Genomic DNA, 22,164 nt, shown 5'->3' with positions numbered 1-22,164 from the left:
GCGCTAGAGGCTCCCGCGTGTGCCCTCCTGCAGGCTGGGGCTGGGGCGGGCGAGCAGCGGGTTCCCAGGGCCACCAGACCTCCCCCTGCGAGGTTGGGACTGGGCAGATGGTTGAGTCAAAAAAAGTTTCTCCTGAGTTTGGGATTCCTTTGAACTCTTAGTGTTACTATTTGCTGCTAAAATGTAATTCACATTCTGAATTTAGATTAAACTCACCTATATTTAAAAAAAATTTGAATTTGTTCACCTGCGTTCGATCCTTGGGACTGCCAGTGAGGGCTTTACGGCCCTCATTCCTTGATTCGGCCAACAGCGCTAAACTGCGTGCTGCCCTGTGGACTAGGGAATAAAGATAAGAGCTGGGGCCTGACCTCACAGGCTGATAAAGGGAGGGGGACTTGCGAATAAAGAAGCAAAATCTCTTGAAGGCCTCCAAGAGGAAGTTTCAAACAGAATTTTAACGAGAGTTGAGGGGGGGAGGGGGAAGGGGGTGAGTGAGGGGTGAGGAGCATCTGAGGCGCAGGGACCACAATGCTCTGAAGCACAGAGGGAGCACTGGAACCTTGGAGAAGATGAGATGGTTGAGGGAGATGAGGGAGGAGGGGTCTAGATCTGTGCTGTCCAATAGAAATATAATGGGAGCCACATATGTAATTTTAAATATTTTAGTAGCCATATTTTTTAAAAGTATAAACAAGTGAAATTGATTTTAATGATATATTATTTAACTCAATATATCCTAAATTTAATCATTTCAGCATGTAATCAATGTTAAAAACTTATGAGATATTTTGCATTTTTTTTGTCATACTAAGTCTTTGCAATCAATCCAGTGTTTATCTCGTACTCATATCACATCTCATTTGGGACTAGCCACATCTCAAGTCCTCAGGAGCTACACGTGGCTAATGGCCCACACTGGATGGCACAGGTCCAGCTGGTGAAAGGTCTTGAAGATGAGCAGGGAGAAATGAAAGGGTTGTAAGCAGGGGAAGTAGGAAAGGGACATGTCAGATGTGCACTGTGGAAAGCTGGTGCTGACGACCATGTGGAGGACACATTTCCAAGCAGGGATGAATGGAGGCAGAAAGGTCAGAGATAAAGTTTTCACACTTGGCTGGTAAGACTGGAAATGGGTCAGTCTTTATGGAGAGCAATTTGGCAGAATGATCAGAATTATAATTGCATATATTTTATTATTCTACAGTTCCACTTATGGGAATTTGTCCCGTTGATTGATTAGCACCTGTATGAAGTGACCTATGTACAAAGTTGTTCTTTGAAGCCTTTTTTATACCATCAAAAGACTGGGAACTCGTTACATGTCTATAAATAGGGGGACTAGCAGTTAAATAACTTAGAGTGCATCTGTGCAATGGAATGCAATGAGCAGGACAAAGAATGAAGCAGCTCTCTGTGGGCTGATATGGAAAGACCTCTAGGAGACGTTAAATGGAAAAGGCAAGACACAGAAGAATGTGTGTAAGATGCTACCTTTTGTGTAAAAATGCCTCTGGAAGGATACAGGAGAAGCTAATAACATTGATTGCCTCTGGGAAGGGAATTTAGTGAGGGGAGTAGGAGGGCGACTTTTACGATTTCTAAATTTGAACCAGTAAATGTAATACCTATTCAAACAATAAAATATAAAATTAAATACATTTAAATCTTTAAAAAGAATGTATTGCCACAGCTCAGGCAAGAGGCCCTGAGGCCCTGAAGTGAAGTGGTGTCAGGGGCAAGGAGGGTAGAGGCATATCTGAAAGGGATTTAGGTGGTCAGGACCCAGTGATGGGTTGGATGTGGGACAAAACAGAAGATTCTGGATTTCTAACTTGAGTGGGTAAATGGTGTATCATTTACTGAGCTGTGGAATCCAGGAGATAAAGTATGGATTTTGGAGGGGCTGGGGTGAGGGGGGAATCCAGGGAAAAGCCTGTAAAGGCAAAGTGACAAAAGAACCACAGGAAGATGGCATAGGAGAAGCCAAGAAAGCAGAGTTTCAGGAATCAAAGAATGAAATACTATAAAGAGCAATCAAGTAAAGATTAGGACAGAAGAGAGTCCACTGGGGTTAACCACGTGGCGGACACTGATGAGCGGTTTTAGAGGAGTGCTAGGGGTGAGGTGGGAGCCAGTCTACAGTGGGTTGAGTGGCAGGTGGATGGAGGAGGGTCAGCTCCTTCATGCTGCCCATAAGAGAAAGGAACACAGGAGGAACCAGTGACGGAAAGTCGGGAATGCTTTGGTTGTTATTGTTTTTAAAATAGAATAGATTGAATGTTTTGGGCAATATGATCCTTGTTTCTAATTTCTTTGGGGTTAAATGAATGCCCCCCCTTACTCCCACCCCCCACTGCCAAGTCTAGCCCTAGGCCTGTAATGCCTGGTCTGAATTAAAAAACAAGTGCAACACCATTTAAAGCAAAAGCTCATTGGAAGCCTACAGTGGAAGCCGATACAGAAGGCTTCCTTCTTTTGTGAAAACAGCAGTGCCCTCTGGAGGCAAAAATGCATCTTGTTGTTGCATTTTAGGATTTTACTGGACTTGCTGCTTTTCCTGACACGTAAGAATAATACTGCTCTAATTGCTGTAGATAGTTGTACAAAATTTTTCTACTGCAAAGGCATTAGAAGTCATTTCAGAGGCCTAAAGACAGCTATGGGCAACAAGTAGGAGCAACTGTGTCTTCAAGCATTTTCATCATCATTCTCCTAAAAATTCAGTCTTTGATTCCTACCTATTAGATGGAAAGTTGTTAAGATATATTTTCCCAGAGTTTCCCCTATCTAGTTATTCCCCTTTCTAATTCGATCAAGGATATTTATCCCAAACTCAGTCACATACACTCTTCACAGGCACATGGCCAGTTCCCTTTTTCTTCAAAACCTCTCCAGGGGTCTCCACTCACTCATAAGGCTGGTTTTCCCTCATTGTTCTTTGAATGCTGTACTCAGTCTTACCACTTGATATCACCCTCCTCTTCTAAATCTATAAAACCCACTCCATCCTTCAAGGTCTGGCTGTAGTCTCACCCTCTCCATAAAGCGTTCCCTGCTGAACTGCCACTTTGGTCCCTGTTGAAACCTCTCTGTAAAAGGTAGAAGGTCAACAGTAACAACAGCAGCAAAACAATGTATAGTCCTTCACCAGTGAAATAAAAACTACTCAAGATCTGAAATCATGTATCGTCTTCCTATGGTGTGTACTTATTAAATTCCCTTATGCCGGTCAATCCTTATTGCCTCCTTCTATTCATTCCTAGAAGTGGGCCACCATATTTGGGAACAACAGTCTACGCTTGGAAACACAAAACAGAATATAAACATTTAAAGACCCCAGGGACCTGAAGGATGGACTCTATCAAGGTAAAAAGCACAAATGTATATAAATCATGAACCTTGATCAGCACATGAATAGTTCTTCCTATAACAGCAAGAAATCTGGAGTCTTCAGTTATGCCTGGCATTCTTACCTGGTTTTAATAGCCCAATAAAAGATTTCTCGTTGAACCAAGTGAGAGATGGGTATTAAGAATATGCAAATCTAGTCAACAGAGTCAACATGAGGATGGATGATTTTTTTTAAATGTCACCTTAGTATCATTTTGATTCTCATTTAGCAATTCTGCTTTTGTAGGATGGGAGGAGGAGGAGGATGGAGGAGGAATAGAGAAAAGGCACCTCATTTGATTAACCGGAAAATTCCACATTCAGGCTTGTGTCATGAAATATGCAATAGGAAGTGGGTCCTCATTGGTAGAGGGGGACGTGTAGCTGTTGAGGCTCATGTCCCCAGGTCTTCTGTCTAGAGAAACCCACAACCCCTTTGGAAATTGGAGGCCTGTCTGAGAGTTTTGGTCATTTTGGTCTGTGATCTTTGGGCCTTTTCAAGTGTTAATTTCGAACCCTTCATCTCATCCTGAATTAGAAGTGCCTTGGCCTCTAGGGAAATAGGGTAGGGTCAATGTTTCCTGGAAAATTTGGTATTTCAGGTATTTCAGGCACACAGATTAAACAAACAAACAAACACATGTTCCCTTTTTCCCTCAAATCCAGTGCCTTTAGCAGGGTTTCTGTTGCTTTTTGTTTATTAGGCTGTATTTGTTACCAGTTATCTGTAGTCCTTTGGTTTCAACTGCTTTTTAAATCACTCTCATTTTTCACAGGGTGCTGGAGCAGCAGCTTCCAATGACAAATCAGGTAGGATCACCTCACCCTCACTCTTGTTTTGGAAAATCTTTGCTCATGTCTTTCCTCAGTGGAGAAAGGGGAATAAAGAAGGAGAATGTCTCCCCCTCAAGTGCTCGGGTGCGTGATTGCAGGACCTTGTAGTGACCTGGCACATGCCTCAGGAGGGTGACTGCTTCAGAGGCAGCGTGGTGCCAGCAGACATAGTCTTTAGGGCTCCCACCGATCCTTTCCTTTGCCCACAAGATGTGAGACTCTCTGACCAGAGCCCGAGAGCTTCTTGGCCAGAAGAGATGTTTGTCCGCTTGCTCAACAAGGGCTGTAAAAGCCAAATGGAACTTGCCTAACCCCGGGGCTGGCCCACTTGAGATTTTCAACTAAAGCATAGGCCAATTGGATCTGACTACTCACGTGCTGCTTCTTTCAGGTAGTTCATGCCACCAGAGGTCTTTCTAGGTGGCTCAGATTAGAAATGGGAGTTGAAGTAAAATCTAATAGATTACCACATTTTTTCTATTTTAGGATGCACATTTTTTTCACATCTCTGAAGTCAGGCTACTCCCTATCAATCAACAGTGTGCCATGGTTTAACTGGCATCGTTTTTCCTTTCTCAGTGGCATATAATAGTGATGCTTTAGACTCCATGAAATACAGTGTCACGGGTTGGGTTCTCCAAGAAGCAGAATCTGAGGTGGAGTTAGGAGTGCAAAAGGTTGTGAAAGGAAAAGAAAAGCAACTGGATTGGGCGGGTAGAGCCATCAGAGTGTAATGAAAACTTGACAAAGCTCTGCCTGCCTGAGATTGCCCATTATGGGAGTCCCATGTTGGACATAAATGGCCTTGCTCAACCATTGATGGGGCCACTCTAATAGGGTGACCTTGGCTAAAAAGCTGAGATGGACACTGAGGGGCTAACAACTGGAGGCTGTCGGCTAACCATATTCTCCTCTTCATAACCACATCGAAGGGGGATCTGAGCAGCAGCTCTTCTTGTCTGCCACATACAGTAAATAATTTTTAGTCAATCAGTTTTAATTCCACCAGAATTGTGCCATGAAACTAGAGTATGAGGAAGAATTATTTATTGTAGCACTGTCAGTGCTCCACCTGTTTGCTGGACTGTGTGCCCACAGGAGCATCCTCAATCAATGATGGATAGAAGTTGGATAACTATCCCAGCTCCATTACCCCTCTTGTGGTATAACTCTGAGTCACCTGATCTACACTGCCACTCAGTGGAGTTAAGCTTCATTTCCTTAACACACCCTTTATTCACTTCCTTCCTTTCCCTGTCTTACTTTCCCACTCTGCCCTCTGCACCTGACACCCCTGGTGTTTGCTAGGATCACTTCCCAAATAAACTTACACTCAAATCCTTGTCTCAGAGTCTGCTTCTAAGAGAACCCAAACTAAGACACTGACAAAAGTAAACAAGTTATAAATAAAGCTTCCACATATTTTGACTCATAATTAAGTCCTTTCCAATACTTGTGCCTTAAGCATGGGTCTTCCCAAACTCACCATTTTCACATAGATTTAAAAAACTCATGAGCCCCCATACATAGTTTTCTCATCACCATCCTTGTATCATAGTAGCTGTTACTTTCTGGGTACTTACTGTATGCCAGGCACAAGACTAAGCACTTTATGGTGACCTGACATTGAGATCTTGGATATCCTTGGTCTAATTACATGTCTAGGTGAGAAGGAGAATCAGGAAGGGGACTAGAAGTTCTTGTCTCTTTTGCACAGAGGAAACTCTGTCTCCTGGTGTGAAGTGGAATTACATCTTTTCAGAAGAACCCTTGCTCATTTCTTTATTTTTTATCTTCTCTTCTTTTCCAGAGACTGACATCCTTGAAGAAAACTATACTTGGCAAATTCCCATTAGTCACGATGACTTCCAAATTTTAAAAAATAATGAGAGTCAGCTCTGTGAAGTCCTTCAGAATAAATTTTGCTGTATTTCTACCCTGGTCTCTCCAGCCCGTGAAGGTAACAAGGAGTCTCTGCAAGTCTTCAGAAAAATGCTGACTCAGGGGCTAGAGTTATCTGTCTGGAAGGATGACCTCACCAGACATGCTGTTGATGTTGTGGTGAATGCAGCCAACGAAGACCTTATTCATGCGGGAGGCCTGGCCCAGGCCCTGGTGAAAGCTGGCGGCTTTGAAATCCAAGAGGAGAGCACATCATTGGTTTCCAGACACGGTAAAATACCTGCTGGTCACATAGGTGTCACAGGAGCAGGGAGGCTTCCCTGCAAATTCATTATCCATGCTGTTGGGCCTCAGTGGCAGGCAAAGGATGGACAGGGGTGTATGGAAAAGCTGCAAAGAGCCATTATAAATATTCTGAATCACGTCACCTATAGCAATCCATACACTGAAACAATAGCAATTCCAGCCCTGAGCTCTGGGATTTTCCAGTTCCCTCTGGATTTGTGTACAAACATCATTGTGGACACTATCAAGCATTATTTCCAAGGGAAGCAAGCAGCCAGTTATTTGAAAGAAATCCACCTGGTAAGCAATGAGGACCCTACTGTTGCTGCCTTTAAAACTGCCTCAGAAGCCATCCTAGGGAGGAACGAGCTGGACTCCTCGGTGAGTCAGGTAGCCACTCCTCCTTCCAGTATGATGGTTGTGAACAACCTGACTCTCCAGATTGTCCTGGGCCACATTGAACTGCAGCAGGTAAGGCTTTGTTTCTCTTCTCCTGCACTGCCAGAGGGGATCCCTGAACTCTTTATTACCTATCAAGGATGTTTTGAGTATATACTATTTCAAACGCTTTAGAAAGCATCTTGTTAAGGTTAAGAGTATGGATGTCAGAGACAGACCATCTGGATTTGAATACCAGTTTTGCCATTTACTAACTGGGTGAACTGGATTGAGTTACTTTATCCTTTGCTCTCAGTTTCCTCATCTGTAAAATGAGGATAATAACAGCACTTACATCTTAGAGATGGAATCAATACACATGAAATGCTTAGAATAGGGGCGGGCCCAGTGGAGTAGAGGTTAAGTTCGTGTGCTCTGCTTCAACGGCCCAGGGTTCGCAGGTGCAGATCCTGCGCCCAGACCTAGCACCACTCGTTAAGCCATGCTGTGGTGGCATCACACATAAAATAGAGGAAGACTGGTACAGATGTTAGCTTAGCGACAATCTTCCTCAAGCAAAAAGAGGAAGATTGGCAACAGATGTTAGATCAAGGTCAGTCTTTCTCATACACACACAAAAAATGAATAGAGCTTGGCACACGGTAAGTATTTATTATTGCTATAATTCTTAGGCACCGTGAGGATATAGAACAATCTTTGATTCTACAGAAATGAAAATCTTTTATATTTTTTTATGTAAAAAAAATTCTCTATTTGAAAAATCTCATTGGGGAGACAAGCCATATGAACATTGCTGAGGCAACCAAATCAATAGTAAACAAACAGGTCTTACAATGCGAATTCATAATATTTAAGAGTATGTAAATTTGTGACAAGAATGGAATGGAGTGGACCAAGAAAGATTACTTCAGAAGATGTGAGTTTTGAAGCTGATCTCAGTTATGATGGGTATGGATTGGCAGGAGGAGAAGAGAGGCCTGGGTGGTTAGAATGACTTGATCAGAGAGACACAGAGGAACTGACAGACTGAAAATAATGGGCTGGACCAGTCGGGAGACCCAGGTGGAGCTGTGAGTCACATTCTGAGTCTATGGCTCTGTGCCAGGGGCTGTGGAGAATACAAAGTGTAACTTAGCATTTAGCCAGGTTCACTGGGCACATAGGCAAAGGCCCAGGCAGGACAGGGAGAGAGTCAGGGTAACAGTGAACCTAGGTATTTCCGGGTTAATGTGGCTCCCCTGCTAGGCAGAGAGTGCCTTGAGGATAGGGATCATGGCTTGTTCATCTGTGTACCCCAGGGCCCAGTCTTGGCGTATGAATCTAAGTGTTCAGCAAATTATTGATGAATAAGTGAAGGGGGCAGCAGGGAGCAGTGCCTGCAACAGAGGGAGAGAAAGAATATAAGGCTATATTGTTTTTTTTTTTCTGGATCAGTAATACCACATTTAAGACTCTCCTGTGGTCACAATCAAATAGACTTAATTGTAAGTGAAAAAATGCCACTTATTGCCTCCAAGACAATTAGAAAGAAGACCAAGGGGACCCCATGAAATGAAATACTCGATAAGTCATTAATATGCCAATTTAAAATTAAAGTGAAAACATCCTAGTTGAATAACTTATCCCTTTAACTGAAATTTTTTTGTATTTATTTATGGTCAACAACATTAGGAACCTTAAAATTGTTAAAGGGCGCCAGTGCCCCCAGATTGCAAATTCTGATTACAGTTTCAAAGGAAAGCATTCATTAACATCCATGAGAAGTACCTAGGTTACTCCCAAAGGGAGCCAAAGCCATCAGGATGATTCAGGGGGATTTAGGCATGGGGGGAAAAAAGGATACAACTCCCCTTTAGCACAGCTCTGAGGTCTAACTAGGAGGTGATATTACTTAAAATACAGCCCATAACTATGTACAGTCTATTTCTAAACATACAGAGGAAGTACTACTGTGAAAGCAGTTGCCTATAGGCTGGGTGGGTGAGTCGGGGATCTGAGGACCCCACCAAGAGGGAGGCCTACTTTTCACTCAAGACCTTTTTGTCTCATCTGTACTTTCTTTAACCATGTACTACTTACCTTAAAAAATAAAAGCATTAGGAGGTAGAAGTTTCTGAGAAATTTTATTTCCACTCTGTTCAAAATAAAACAAAATAGAAAATCCACAGAGAAATAGCACAAAGTGATGATGGTGGGGCAGGGAATGAAACCATTTGTTGATAGAGCTTAAAACAAATCACAGGGAATGCTCAGAATCTGGGAATATGGGGAGGGTGGGGAGTATAAGCCAGCAAGGAGCTGACACATGTTTGCAATAAAAATTGTATCATTAACACACTTTACCTGATTTCTGAAGAGGACAAACAGGCTCATGGCAATCAAATGATCACTCTTTGGAAATAGGAGTCTCTAACCATTATTAAATTATATTTTTGAGGATTTAGGATCTTCAAAAAGTGGCGTAGTGGTTATGTTTGGCATGCTCCCCTTTGGTGGCCCAGGTTCATAAGTTTGGATCCTAGGTGTGGACCTATACCACTCATCAAGCCATGCTGTGGCGGTGACCCACATACAAAATAGAGGAGGATGGGGACAGACATTAGCTCAGGGCCACTCTTCCTCAAGCAAAAAGAGGAAGATTGGCAACAGGTGTTAGCTCAGGGCCAATCCTCCTCACCAAAAAAAAAGTATCTTTCAAAGCTCTTCAGGGAAATAAAGATTTAAATTAGTCATTTAGGGGCTGGCCCAGTGGCACAGTGGTTAAGTGTGCACATTCTGCTTTGGTGGCCCGGGGTTTGCCAGTTCAGATCCCAGGTGCAGACATGGCACCGCTTGACACACCATGCTGTGGTAGGCATCCTACATATAAAGTAGAGGAAGATGGGCATGGATGTTAGCTCAGGGCCAGTCTTCCTCAGCGAAAAGAGGAGGATTGGCAGATGTTAGCTCAGGGCTGATGTCCCCCCCCCCAAAAAATTAGTCATTTAAGACAAGGTAATTTAACAATGAATCCTGTCCATTTTTTCCCTTTTCAGACGGATGTAATTGTTAATTCTGTAAATCCACTTAATGGGCTTCACAGAGGACTAGTGTCGAACTCAATTCTACAACACGCTGGAAAAGAAATGGAACAGGAATTTAACAATAAAAAGACTAAGATACGTTCAGATTCCCAGTTGGTACTGGTCACAAAAGGATTTAAATTGTCCTGTCAATGTGTATACCACGTGTTGTGGTATTCAGGATGTCCTAAACCAAATCTGGTAAGGTCAAAGTAACTTTATCTTTATGTAGCTCCATAGTCTATGTAGTCTTTGTTGGATTTCCATGATGTCATTACATTCATGAAATACTGTCAAGTAGTGTAGTCCCCAACATCTACCACTCCTGTAAGTACCTGAAATACTGAACAAGTGTTGCCACAAGTTATCTTAAGAAGTTTAATTTAAAATATTACGTAACATATGACTAAATTTTAAGTGGAAATAGAAATACCAGGGCTCCCTCAGTCTGCACCCCTGTTAACCTCCCCACACCCAATGACCCTGTAGGCCTTTTCCTAAGTGGGCCTGGGATTCATCCTCTCCATATTTCCCTTCATCTGTTACATTCCAGGAGGAACTAGGATTTCCCTTCCAGCACCATTCCAGTCAAATCTATTACCTGGGGTCTCTTCCCACCTGTGCCTGTGGTAGAGACTGGCTTTCTTGCTGACTCTACACCTGAGGCACAGAAAGCACTATTAAAGAATAGGGGGAGCCCTCTCAGATGTGGAGAGAGGGGAGCTTAATCCCCTCTCTGTCTGTCTAGCTTTATTTTGTCACCATTTCTGGTCCACTCTTGGCTAGAGACCCCTTTAATCCCAAATTGGTCTTCCAATCACTCTTTACCCCTTGGTTTCCCAAGGTCCTTCCCCAGACAATCTTCCTGTATTACGATTCAGTTTGAATGGTGAAATGTTGATGGGAAGTTTAAATCTGCCAAATGCACTAGCACTTCTCAAGGAGAAACCACATGACAGTTCCAATGACACTGAATAAATGCTGCTTACTTATTTTAACCTCAACCTCCTTTATTAAACTTCTAAGAGCTCTTTATATTGATCTGGAAGTGGCAGGTAAGTGGAGATAAATTGATGGTTGGCGTTCTGACCTGGGGAGATGGGCAATGCTATATAAACTGGGAGAAATGGTGCCCAAATGTCCTGAATAGCACAAAATGGACCACTCAATTACTTCAGTTTCTCAGCCCTTTTCATTTTTCATCATCTAACCTTATAGCTGTAGTGGGTTCCCTGTAGAGTAGGACCTTTCCTGCCCTTTGAAAAGGCATGGATATGGTCCTGAGGGAGAGTGGAGGTTGGCATTGTAAAATATGGGCAGAATCGAGGGGTAAGTGGAGTCTTATTTTTGACTCAAAGGCTGATCTTAAATTTGTGTTTTTCCTATAGACATTGAAAAATGCAATAAAGCAGTGTTTGGAAAAATGCCTTGAGCTAAGTGTAACTTCCATTTCCTTTCCTGCCCTTGGGACTGGAAACATTGGTATGCAGAAGAGTACAGCAGCAGAGATTATGTTTGATGAAGTTTTAACATTTGCCAAACAGCATTTGAAAAGACAATTAATTGTAAAGTTTGTGATCTTTCCAAGAGAACTGGAGACATATAAGGTAAGTAAATATCTTAGAACTGTCCTACAGTTCATTAATTCATTCATTCTACAGCATCTGTTTAGTATCTCCAATGTAAGACATGGGGCCAAGCACTGTGCAGTGTGGTGATGTTCTAACTTGGTGAAATTTAATTTTTATAGATTTCCCACCTCTGACCTAGTAAAGAATGTCATTATAGAAGCCATGTTTACCCCACTACCTGGCTTCTCTCTTTTCATGTTGGCATTTATTCTTCCCTCTGCTTCTTAAAGGTAAGCAACCTCCTAGTTTTAGTGTGGAGTCCTCTGCTCCTCTCTCTTCTCTCTCCCTCTAATCACACAATTGTTCTTACAACTTCTGCCATAACTTCTGTAAAGTCCTGTCTTCTGAGCCACCTTCAGACTCACTTCCCCAACCCTCTCTCTTTTCCACTTGGATATCTGACTGTCGTCTTAAATCTATATATTTAAAACAAATTCTTTGTCTTCTCTCCAATCAGTTAACTTGCTTGGGCAAGTTAATTTATTTATCTGTGCCTCTGTTTCCTCATCTTTAAAATGGGCATAATAACTACCATCTTATGGAACTGTTGTGAGGATTAAATGAGTTAATCCATGTAAAACACTTAGAAAAGTACCTGGCACACAGTTAGCCCTCCATAAAGGTTAGCTGTTGTTATATCAGCTGTAATGAGCTGTAGTTCCCTGAGTGCTGAACTGAATACTAAATTAAGTGAATTGTTTATCTTTTTTTCCTCCAATTAGATTATAAGTTCTTTAACTTATACCAGGGGTACATCTGGCTACTTTGGCCATGACCCTAGTACTACCCTCAAATTCAATCTATTCTTTCTTAATTCCTCTGTAGGTGACCTCAGAGGGAAGTCAGTTGTGGTCTAACACAAATGGAGGGACCTGTGTGTAGAGGAGTGTGTCTGTGTGTCTGAGGGCAGAGATCTATGTGTCTAGCTTCTTTAGTTTCACTTCACCCCAGCTTTTTGTTCTACAGTGGCCAGATCAAGCTAAATTTCTAATATGTTAATAGTTCCCTGATATATTCTGCATAATTAGTATATATTGCTGTGCTGTTCTGTCTTTAAAGTACCATCTCTGTGCTTTATTCTCACTTAGCTGGCATTTTCAAAAGGGAGTTTAGTGATGTTAAGGAAGAATAAAAAGGAAATGAAATAAGATACAGCCTGTTAAAATAGGCTTTCAAGACATTAGTTTGTGATTCTCCCAACAGCAACATCCAAGTGCTAGTGCCACTTCTCAGGCATGTGTCTAGGTTTTAGGTATAAAAGGTCTTGCTTAGTGTCTGGTAGAGTGTGGTTCTGAACACTAGTCCTCTGACTGCTCACTTTCTCACCTCCCAGCCTGTCTCCATGTGGGTGGTTGCCATTTTCTCTCTCCCTACAAGAAAACGAACTACACTTGTTCTAGTTTGCTCCTTCCTCGAACAAGTGTAAAGGTTCTTATTCTTTTTACTACCTGATTAGACACAGGGAAGTTTGTAGCATATGTTGACTTACATTGCTGACTTCAAGCTATCAATATGACATCACTGAAGGTGGAGTTGGGAAGAGATGTTCACAATGGACTTTTGTGAGCCAATGTAAGGGGGCTCCAGTAAACCATGGTGTCTCATCCACAACTGCAAGATGGTGGCTAATTACCCAATGAAGTAGCTTGCCTTCTAGACAAAATGAATCATCCTGTCCTTCAAATGGAGTTCACCTGTTCCCCCTAGAGCACAGGACTATCACTGGGGCCAGATGGGTGCCCTGAGTACATCCCTGAACTGCTCATGATGCACCGTATCCCTATAAAAGGAATTAACCACATCTAGAAAAGAAAGTTCATTCTTTCCAACACACAAACAAAAATGTACTTGGGACTTCAATAAAAGTGGAAAGATCACCCACAGTCTGAGGGCTCCCCTAGGAGCTAATAATAAAAATAGCTGCCATGTATTGCATTGGCCAAGGACTGTGCTAAGAAGATGTCTTATTTCATTCTCCCCTCAGTCCTGTGATGAAGCCACGATTGTCATCTGCATTTTACAAATGGGAAGCATATTAACCTAGAACTAGTCAAGTACATGTACACAGCTAGTCAAGTGGCCAAAACAAGATTCCAACCTGAGTCTGTCTGTCTAACCCCAAAGCCTGTGTTCTCAACCACTAAACAAAAACACAGAAAAAATAACTTGAGAGATCATACATCTTTCAGTTTTGTAACTCAAAGGAGAGGATTATCTTACACAGTAATTTACATTATACCCCGAACATTGACCATTCCTTCAGGCTTTTGTCAATATTAACACTACATTATATCCATGTGGAAGTGTGACATATGTGTACACATATGTATACACCTCTGGCCTTCTGAGAAGCACATCTTTTCTTCCCAAATAAGTCTTTGAATGAGGGCTGTGTGTTCAGAAAGATCAGAGGGCAACTTACAAAGTTCCTTACAGAGAGCATTACCTACATTCCAGAAAATGCATTTGTAGACATCCAGAGTTGACCTGACTCAGGAAGACCAACCTACACTAAACTCACAATAAAGTGATGCTGATACACACTCATGAATTTTCCAACTCATGAATGACAGTGAGTAAATAACTCCCCAAGTGACTGAAATACTTGTGTTCACCAGTATTTCATGAAGATAAAGGTCCTGGGTGGAGCTGAGTATTTGTAAAAGGCGATGGATAGTCATTCATTTGGTTACTTAACAAATATTTATGGCATATCTACCTTGTGCCAGACATTATGTCTCAGAATAAGGAACACCTTCTCTAGGAACACACTACTGACATGCCTCACATTAGGTGTTGGTCATTTGTGGATAGAGCCAGAAAAACTGCCAAATTCTTGCCATTGGGTCTACTTTTCCAAACTCCTTCCAGACCATCTCCTTGTTATCTACATCTCCTATGTTATTGATACTGATTAAGTTACAGTTTTCTTTCATATCTAATGCAAAAGACTTGCCTAATTGATTTCTTACCCTGTGATACATCCTGAGTTTTAAAGTGACTTCTGGAGAGAGCTGATTTTTATCCATTTTGCATTTGGCAGCTATTATTAGTCTATTTATCAGCAGATCGTGTTATCTCATTTGTTTTATCTCCAAGTCCTTGGACAGGGAAGGCAGGGAAGTACCCTTTTATGACCTCTCTAGGTACTAACTATGGTAAGATTGAGGGCTTTTTGTTCTGGAAATAGCAGCTGCAGATAGAATTTATGAAGAAAATGTCCTACCGATTAAGAAACTTCACTTTTAAGGTGTAGAGGACAATACTTCAAGCAAATAGCAAGGAAAAAAAGGCAGGTGTTGCAATTCTCATATCAGACCAAGTGGATTTCAAAATAAGACAGGTAAAGAGAGACACAGAGGGACAATATATAATGATCAAAGGGACACTTCATCAAGAAGAAATAATGCTTATAAATATCTATGCACCCAACACAGGAGCACCAAGATTCATAAAGCAACTATTAACAGACCTAAAGGAAGATGTTAAAAACAACACAATAATAGTAGGGGACCTCAACACCCCACTCACATCAATGGACAGATCATCCAGACAGAAAATCAACAAGGAAATAGTGGAGCTGAATGAAAAACTAAAACAATTGGACTTAATAGACATATATAGATCACTCCACCCTGAAAGAGCTGAATACACATTCTTCTCAAGTGCACATGGAACATTCTCTAGGATAGACCATATGTTGGGAAACAAGGCAAGCCTCTACAAATTAAAAAAAATTGAAATAATAACAAGCATCTTCTCAGATCATAGTGCTACAAGGCTAGAAATTAATTACAAGAAAAAAGCTGAGAAAGGCACAAAGATGTGGAGACTAAACAACACACTACTGAACAAGCAATGGATCATTGAAGAAATTAAAGAAGAAATAAAAAAATACCTGGAAACAAATGAAAATGATAGCATGCCGTACCAACTCATATGGGATACAGCAAAAGCTGTATTAAGAGGAAAATTCATCGCAATACAGGCACATCTTAACAAACAAGAAAAATCCCAAATAAGCAACCTTAAAGCACACCTAACTGAACTAGAGAAAAAAGAACAAATGAAGCCCAAAGTCAGCAGAAGGAGAGAAGTAATAAAAATCAGAGCAGAAATAAATACTATTGAAACGAAAAAGGCAGTAGAAAGGATCAATGAGACAAAGAGCTGGTTTTTGGAGAAGATAAATAAAATTGACAAACCACTAGCCAGGCTTACAAAGAAAAAAAGGGAGAAAGCTCAAATAAACAAAATCAGAAATGAGCGAGGAGAAATAACAGCAGACTCTGCAGAAATACAACAGATTATAAGAGAATACTACAAAAAACTATATGCCAACAGAATGGATAACCTAGAGGAAATGGATAAATTCTTGGACTCCTACAATCTCCCAAAGGTCACTCAAGAAGAGGCAGACAATTTGAACAGACCAATCACAAGGAAAGAGATTGAAACAGCAATCAAAAACATCCCAAAGCATAAAACCCCAGGACCAGATGGCTTTCCTGGGGAATTCTACCAAACTTTCAGAGAGGATTTAATACCTATCCTTTTCAAGCTATTCCAAAAAATTAAGGAAGATGGAACACTTCCTAACACATTCTATGAGGCCAACATCACGCTGATACCAAAACCTGACAAGGACACCATGAGAAAAGAGAACTCCAGGCCAATATCACTGATGAACATAGATGCAAAAATTCTAAACAAAATTTTGGCAACCAGAATTCAGCAATTCATCAAAAGAATCATACATCAGGATCAGGTGGGATTCATACCAGGGACACAGGGATGGTTCAACATCCGCAAATCAATCAACGTGATACACCACATCAAAAACTGAGGAATAAAAACCACATGATCATCTCAATAGATGCAGAGAAGGCATTTGACAAGATCCAACAGCCATTTATGATAAAAACTCTGAACAAAATGGGCATAGAAGGAAACTACCTCAACATAATAAAGGCCATATACAACAAACCCATAGCCAACATCATACTCAATGGGCAAAAACTGAACGCCATCCCCCTGAAAACAGGAACGAGACAAGGATGCCCTCTATCACCACTCTTATTTAACATAGTACTGGAGGTCCTGGCCAGAGCAATCAGGCAAGAAAAAGGAATAAAAGGAATCCAAATAGGGAGGGAAGAAGTGAAACTCTCGCTGTTTGCAGACGACATGATCTTATATATAGAAAACCCCAAAGAATCCATTGGAAAACTGTTAGAAGTAATCAACAACTACAGCAAAGTTGCAGGGTATAAAATGAATTTGCATAAATCAGTAGCATTTCTATACTCCAGTAATGAACCAACAGAAAAAGAACTCAAGAATACAATACCATTCACAATCGAATAAAATACCTTGGGGTAAATTTAACTAAGGAAGTGAAGGACCTATATAATGAAAATTACAAGGCCTTTCTGAGACAATTGGATGACGACATAAGGAGATGGAAAGACATTCCATGTACATGGATTGGAAGAATAAACATAGTTAAAATGTCCGTTCTACCTAAAGCAATCTACAGATTCAACGCCATCCCAATCAGAATCCCAATGACATTCTTTACAGAATTAGAACAAAGAATCCTAAAATTCATATGGGGCAATAAAAGACCCCGAATTTCTAAAGCAATCCTGAGAAAAAAGAACAAAACGGGAGGCATCACAATCCCTGACTTCAAAACATAGAACAAAGCTACAGTAATCAAAACAGCATGGTACTGGTACAAAAACAGGTGCACAGATCAATGGAACAGAATTGAAAGCCCAGAAATAAAACCACACATCTATGGACAGCTAATCTTTGACAAAGGAGCTGAGGGCCTACAATTGAGGAAAGGAAGTCTCTTCAACAAATGGTGCTGGGAAAACTGGACAGCCACATGTAAAAGAATGAAAATTGACCATTCTTTTTCACCATTCACCAAAATAAACTCAAAATGGATTAAAGACCTAAAGGTGAGAACTGAAACCATAAGGCTTCTGGAAGAAAACGTAGGCAGTACACTCTTTGACATCAGTATTAAAAGGATCTTTTCGGACACCATGCTTTCTCAGAGAAGGGAAACAACAGAAAGAATAAACAAATGGGACTTTATCAGATTAAAGAGCTTCTTCAAGGCAAATGAAAACAGGATTGAAACAAAAAAACAACCCACTAACTGGGAAAAAATATTTGCAAGTCATATATCTGACAAAGGCTTAATATCCGTAATATATGAAGAACTCTCGCAACTCAACCACAAAACATCAAACAACCCAATCAAAAAATGGGCTGGAGACATGAACAGACATTTCTCCAAAGAAGATATACTGATGGCCAATAGGCGCATGAAAAGATGCTCATCATCGCTGATCATCAGGGAAATGCAAATCAAAACTACACTAAGATATCACCTTACACCCGTTAGAATGACAAAAATATCTAAAACTAATAGCAACAAATGTTGGAGAGGTTGCGGAGAAAAAGGAACCCTCATACACTGCTGGTGGGAATGCAAACTGGTGCAGCCACTATGGAAAACAGTATGGAGATTCCTCAAAAAACTAAAAATAGAACTACCATACGATCCAGCCATCCCACTACTGGGTATTTATCCAAAGAGCTTGAAGTCAGCAATCCCAAAAGTCCTGTGCACCCCAAGGTTTTTGCAGCACTGTTTACAATAGCCAAGACGTGGAAGCAACCTAAGTGTCCAGCAACAGACAAATGGATAAAGAAGATGTGGTACATATATACAATGGAATACTACTCAGCTGCAAAACAGAACAAAATCATTCCATTTGCAATAACATGGATGGACCTTGAGAGAATTATGTTAAGTGAAATAAGCCAGAGAGAGAAGGATAATCTGTGTATGACTCCACTCATATGAGGAATTTAAAATTATGGACCAAGAACAGTTTAGTGGATACCAGGGGAAAGGTGGGGTGGGGGGTGGGCACAAAGGGTGAAGTGGTGCACCTACAACATGACTGACAAACATTAATGTACAATTGAAACTTCACAAGATTGTAACCTATCAATAACTCAATAAAAAAAAAAGAAACTTCACTTTTACAGTTCAAATGCAAAGCAAAATCTAGTCTTTACCTTATTATCATCTTTTCAGTGAAGTAATTATTGCCAATTGAATCAACTTTAAATAAGGAAGACACTGAATTTGTTGGTTCCAAACCCCAGGAGAGATGAAATTTTTCAAATAGACACTACATTAAAGGATCTCCATGGCAAAATACACAAACCTTTGTCTATAGACCGTCATTTAGTAATAATTACAATAGCTTACATATATTGAATGCCTACTGTGTGCCAGGTACAATTTTAAGTACCTACCTCTAGGAATTGATCATTTATTTAACCACAGGCAAAGCTTGGTGTGCTATATAACTTTTTAAAATGAATTTGTTTTATTTGTTACAAGAGCATCTGTCTATATTTGTCTTCTTCACATATCCACAGCTTCTGTTCACTGTCTAATATGCAATGAGCAGGGCATTAATATCTGTTGAATGAATGATTATATTTTGCTTTGGCTTTTTAAAACCAGAGTTTGATTTTCTTTTCATTTTTCCTATACTTGTTTCTCCTACATGTTCTAATAGATTGTGGTGCTGCACTTGCTGTTCCCTAGGACTCTCCAAAAGTCTGCTTTAAAATGCTTTTTTTTTTTAAAGATTTTATTTTTTTCCTTTTTCTCCCCAACGCCCCCCGGTACATAGTTGTGTATTCTTCGTTGTGGGTTCTTCTAGTTGTGGCATGTGGGACGCTGCCTCAGCGTGGTCTGACGAGCAGTGCCATGTCCGCGCCCAGGATTCGAACCAACGAAACACTGGGCCTCCTGCAGCGGAGCGCGCGAACTTAACCACTCGGCCACGGGGCCAGCCCCTCCAAAAGTCTGCTTTAGATTTGTGGCAGTGAGAATGGGGGCTGATGGAGTGGATGAGGTCAAGTGTGGTGTGTGCAAGTAGAGAGGGATTTTGACGACAATGGCTAAAAGGTCGACTTACAACTCTGCTCTGTTTTGCTTCTTGTAGATTTTCTGGGCTGAAATGGCAAAGAATATGTCCAAGCTGCAGGGTCTCAACAATTACAGTGGTGAGTAAGAAATTGACAGGCCTAGAAGTAGAGTCTTTCACCATAGGCTCATTCTTTTCTTGATCATCTGAACTAATGGAGGGGAGAAGAAGAAGAAATAAGCCAAAAATATTTTATTGTGCTCCTGCTTGGATACCAACCTGCTCTCTACCTGACCACGATTCTATTTTTGCTCAGTCCAATTTCAAGATATAAACAGAGAGAGGCCAAGTTGCAGTAGGTAATCCACAGTTGGGTAGTTCATTCAAAAATAGCTGCCTATAATTTTTTTCTAAGAAAAAGTTCTGTCCTTCATAATGTGACAAAGCCACAGTTACTCTTTCTGCTCTGAATGGAGTTACATCTAAATGGGGTTACTGATTAGTAATTATAGAAAACACATCTCAGTAACACCAGATAATAATAAATGGATTAACCCAATGCTATCCAAATCTGAATAATCACTGGGATCGTGATGGAAACCTTAACAAACAAAAATATGTATAGGCCCTGACTCTACAGATTCTGATTCAGGAACTCTGGGTCTGGGCCCACCATGTATATTTTTCAGTGCTCCCTAGTCAGTTTTGCTGCTGAACCGGGTTTGGGGATCACCAGACTAAACCAGTCCTGGTGGCTGAGGGTGGAGAAGGACTAACTTTGTCTTAGAACTCCATTTCTTTAGTGGAGTTTGAGTGGACCAAAATGGAATTGCCTCATGACAACTAGGATGTGTACTTCTGAAATAGTCTGTTAATGTACAGTGTTGTATAGATATTAAGAACACTAGGGGCAGGCCTGGTGGCGCAGTGGTTAAGTTTGCACGTTCCGCTTCGGTGGCCCGGGGTTCGCCAGTTCGGATCCCAGGTGCGGACATGGTACCGCTTGGCAAGCCATGCTGTCGCAGGCGTCCCACATATAAAGGAGAGGAAAATGGGCACAGATGTTAGCTCAGGGCCAGTCTTCCTCAGCAAAAAGAGGAGGACTGGCAGATGTTAGCTCAGGGCTAATCTTCCTCAAAAAAAAAAAAAAAAGAACACTAGACATTCAACCAGCAATAAAACTGTTATGATATCTCCCATTAGGGTCAAAATGATTTGCTTACACCCTTTAATAGAAGAGTTCACTTATGGAGGTTCCATGGTCCAGCTGTGCTGGAAAAGAAGGGGGAACTTTAAGAGCTCTGGTCTGTGACTGTGTCTCTTACGAGCCTGTTTATTTATCTGTAAAATGACGACAGACTCTTGTGAAAATAATTGGAGATTATGTATGTAAAAATGCTCTGTAAGTTTCAAAGCACTAAACAAATGCCAGGGGATAAATAACGAATGAGAGGATAGACAAACTCTCCAGGTGGCCCAGAGGAGGGAGAGCTTCCCTCTGACTGGAAGGGATCAAGAATGGCTTCATGGATGAGATGGTTCTAAACTGGGCTTTGAGGATGACAAGATTGTCAATGGCCAGAGTTGGTGGGGTGGGGCACCCAACGTGAAGAAAACCCTCAGACGCAAACAAATGCAGTGCATGTTTGGGGAACCACAAGGAATCTAGGGAAGCTAGATAGCAGGAGTTTTAGGTGAAGATAACATGGAAGAGAAACATACACACGTCTTTATGTCATTAATCTGAATAGCGGGGCCAGGCATTACCATTTACTTCAGTAATTCTTGAGGACATCTGTAAAGGAATTATAGCACAGGACAATAATTGACATTAATAATGATTAACGATAATGACCTCAGATTATCAAGGGAAAGTTAAACAATTTAGGAAGGTAGGGAAGTGTGTTTCTGCTAGAAATATTTAACTTTTCAATAGTTTAAATATGTTTTGGTGCTAGAAGAGTATCCTTCAGTGATCTGAACAATTTAGTTATCTAGAAGAACAATTCTTTCCTGATAGTGATGGCTAAATGAAGCATCATCATGTACTGTTTTTATTTTCTCCTAAAAAGTAATATAAGCTCCCAAGCAGAATAGGGGTTTAAAAAAAAAGTATGCCTCTAATTTAAGAACCTTTATCCCTTCTTAATATTGTGTAAAACACTGGCTTTTATTTTTACTCAGAGGGAGCCCATACTCCCCCTTACTTCTAGGTCTGTCCTGGTACTTTTTCATAGCTCCTGGTACCACCCAACTGCTATATCAGGGAAAAGATGCTAATTACCACTATTGTCCTGGGATCACTCATTGGGAGGTAGAATAGTATGAGCACTGGAGTCAGACTGCCTGCACCTAATAGCTCCATGGCCACCACTTTCTAGATCTATAACCATGGGCAAGTTACTTACTAACTCTCTGAATCAGTTACCTCATTTATAAGATAGGGCTACCAATAGTACCTATCTCATAGGGTTGTGGGGATTGAATAAAATAATATATGTAAAACACCTAGAACAATGCCTAGAGAACATAGTAAGTGCTCAACTTACTTTTTCCCTTTAAAATATGTTTCTGAGATTGACGCATGTAGCTAAAGTTCACTCCTTTTCATTGCTATAATAATATATCATTGTTGAAGGATATTTGGGTTATTTCCAGTTTTTTTCTGTTAAAAACAAGAATGTG

General features: G+C 40.9%; 1 protein-coding gene across 5 annotated transcripts in view; it reads left to right on the top strand.

Annotated features, from left to right (window-relative positions):
• The window catches only part of PARP9 (poly(ADP-ribose) polymerase family member 9), a 42,041-nt gene that overhangs the window by 193 nt on the left and 19,684 nt on the right, over window positions 1-22,164 (top strand). For 3 of the 5 annotated variants that reach the window (XM_014829552.3, XM_044771492.2, XM_044771491.2), the window contains exons 2-7: window positions 3,267-3,369; window positions 4,170-4,203; window positions 6,038-6,885; window positions 9,849-10,076; window positions 11,264-11,482; window positions 19,558-19,618. In XM_014829552.3, the coding sequence (XP_014685038.2) occupies window positions 3,355-3,369; window positions 4,170-4,203; window positions 6,038-6,885; window positions 9,849-10,076; window positions 11,264-11,482; window positions 19,558-19,618 (1,405 nt within the window). In that variant the 5' untranslated portion in view covers window positions 3,267-3,354. The remainder of the gene's footprint in view (window positions 1-3,266; window positions 3,370-4,169; window positions 4,204-6,037; window positions 6,886-9,848; window positions 10,077-11,263; window positions 11,483-19,557; window positions 19,619-22,164) is intronic. The other 2 variants (XM_070508963.1, XM_070508964.1) reach the window with 2 other exon arrangements.

This window comes from Equus asinus, chromosome 5, assembly GCF_041296235.1.
Source record: "Equus asinus isolate D_3611 breed Donkey chromosome 5, EquAss-T2T_v2, whole genome shotgun sequence".
NCBI classification, from domain to species: Eukaryota; Metazoa; Chordata; class Mammalia; order Perissodactyla; family Equidae; genus Equus; species Equus asinus.
Note: the sequence above shows the minus strand (reverse complement) of the source record. Positions and strands in the feature narration are given on the sequence as shown.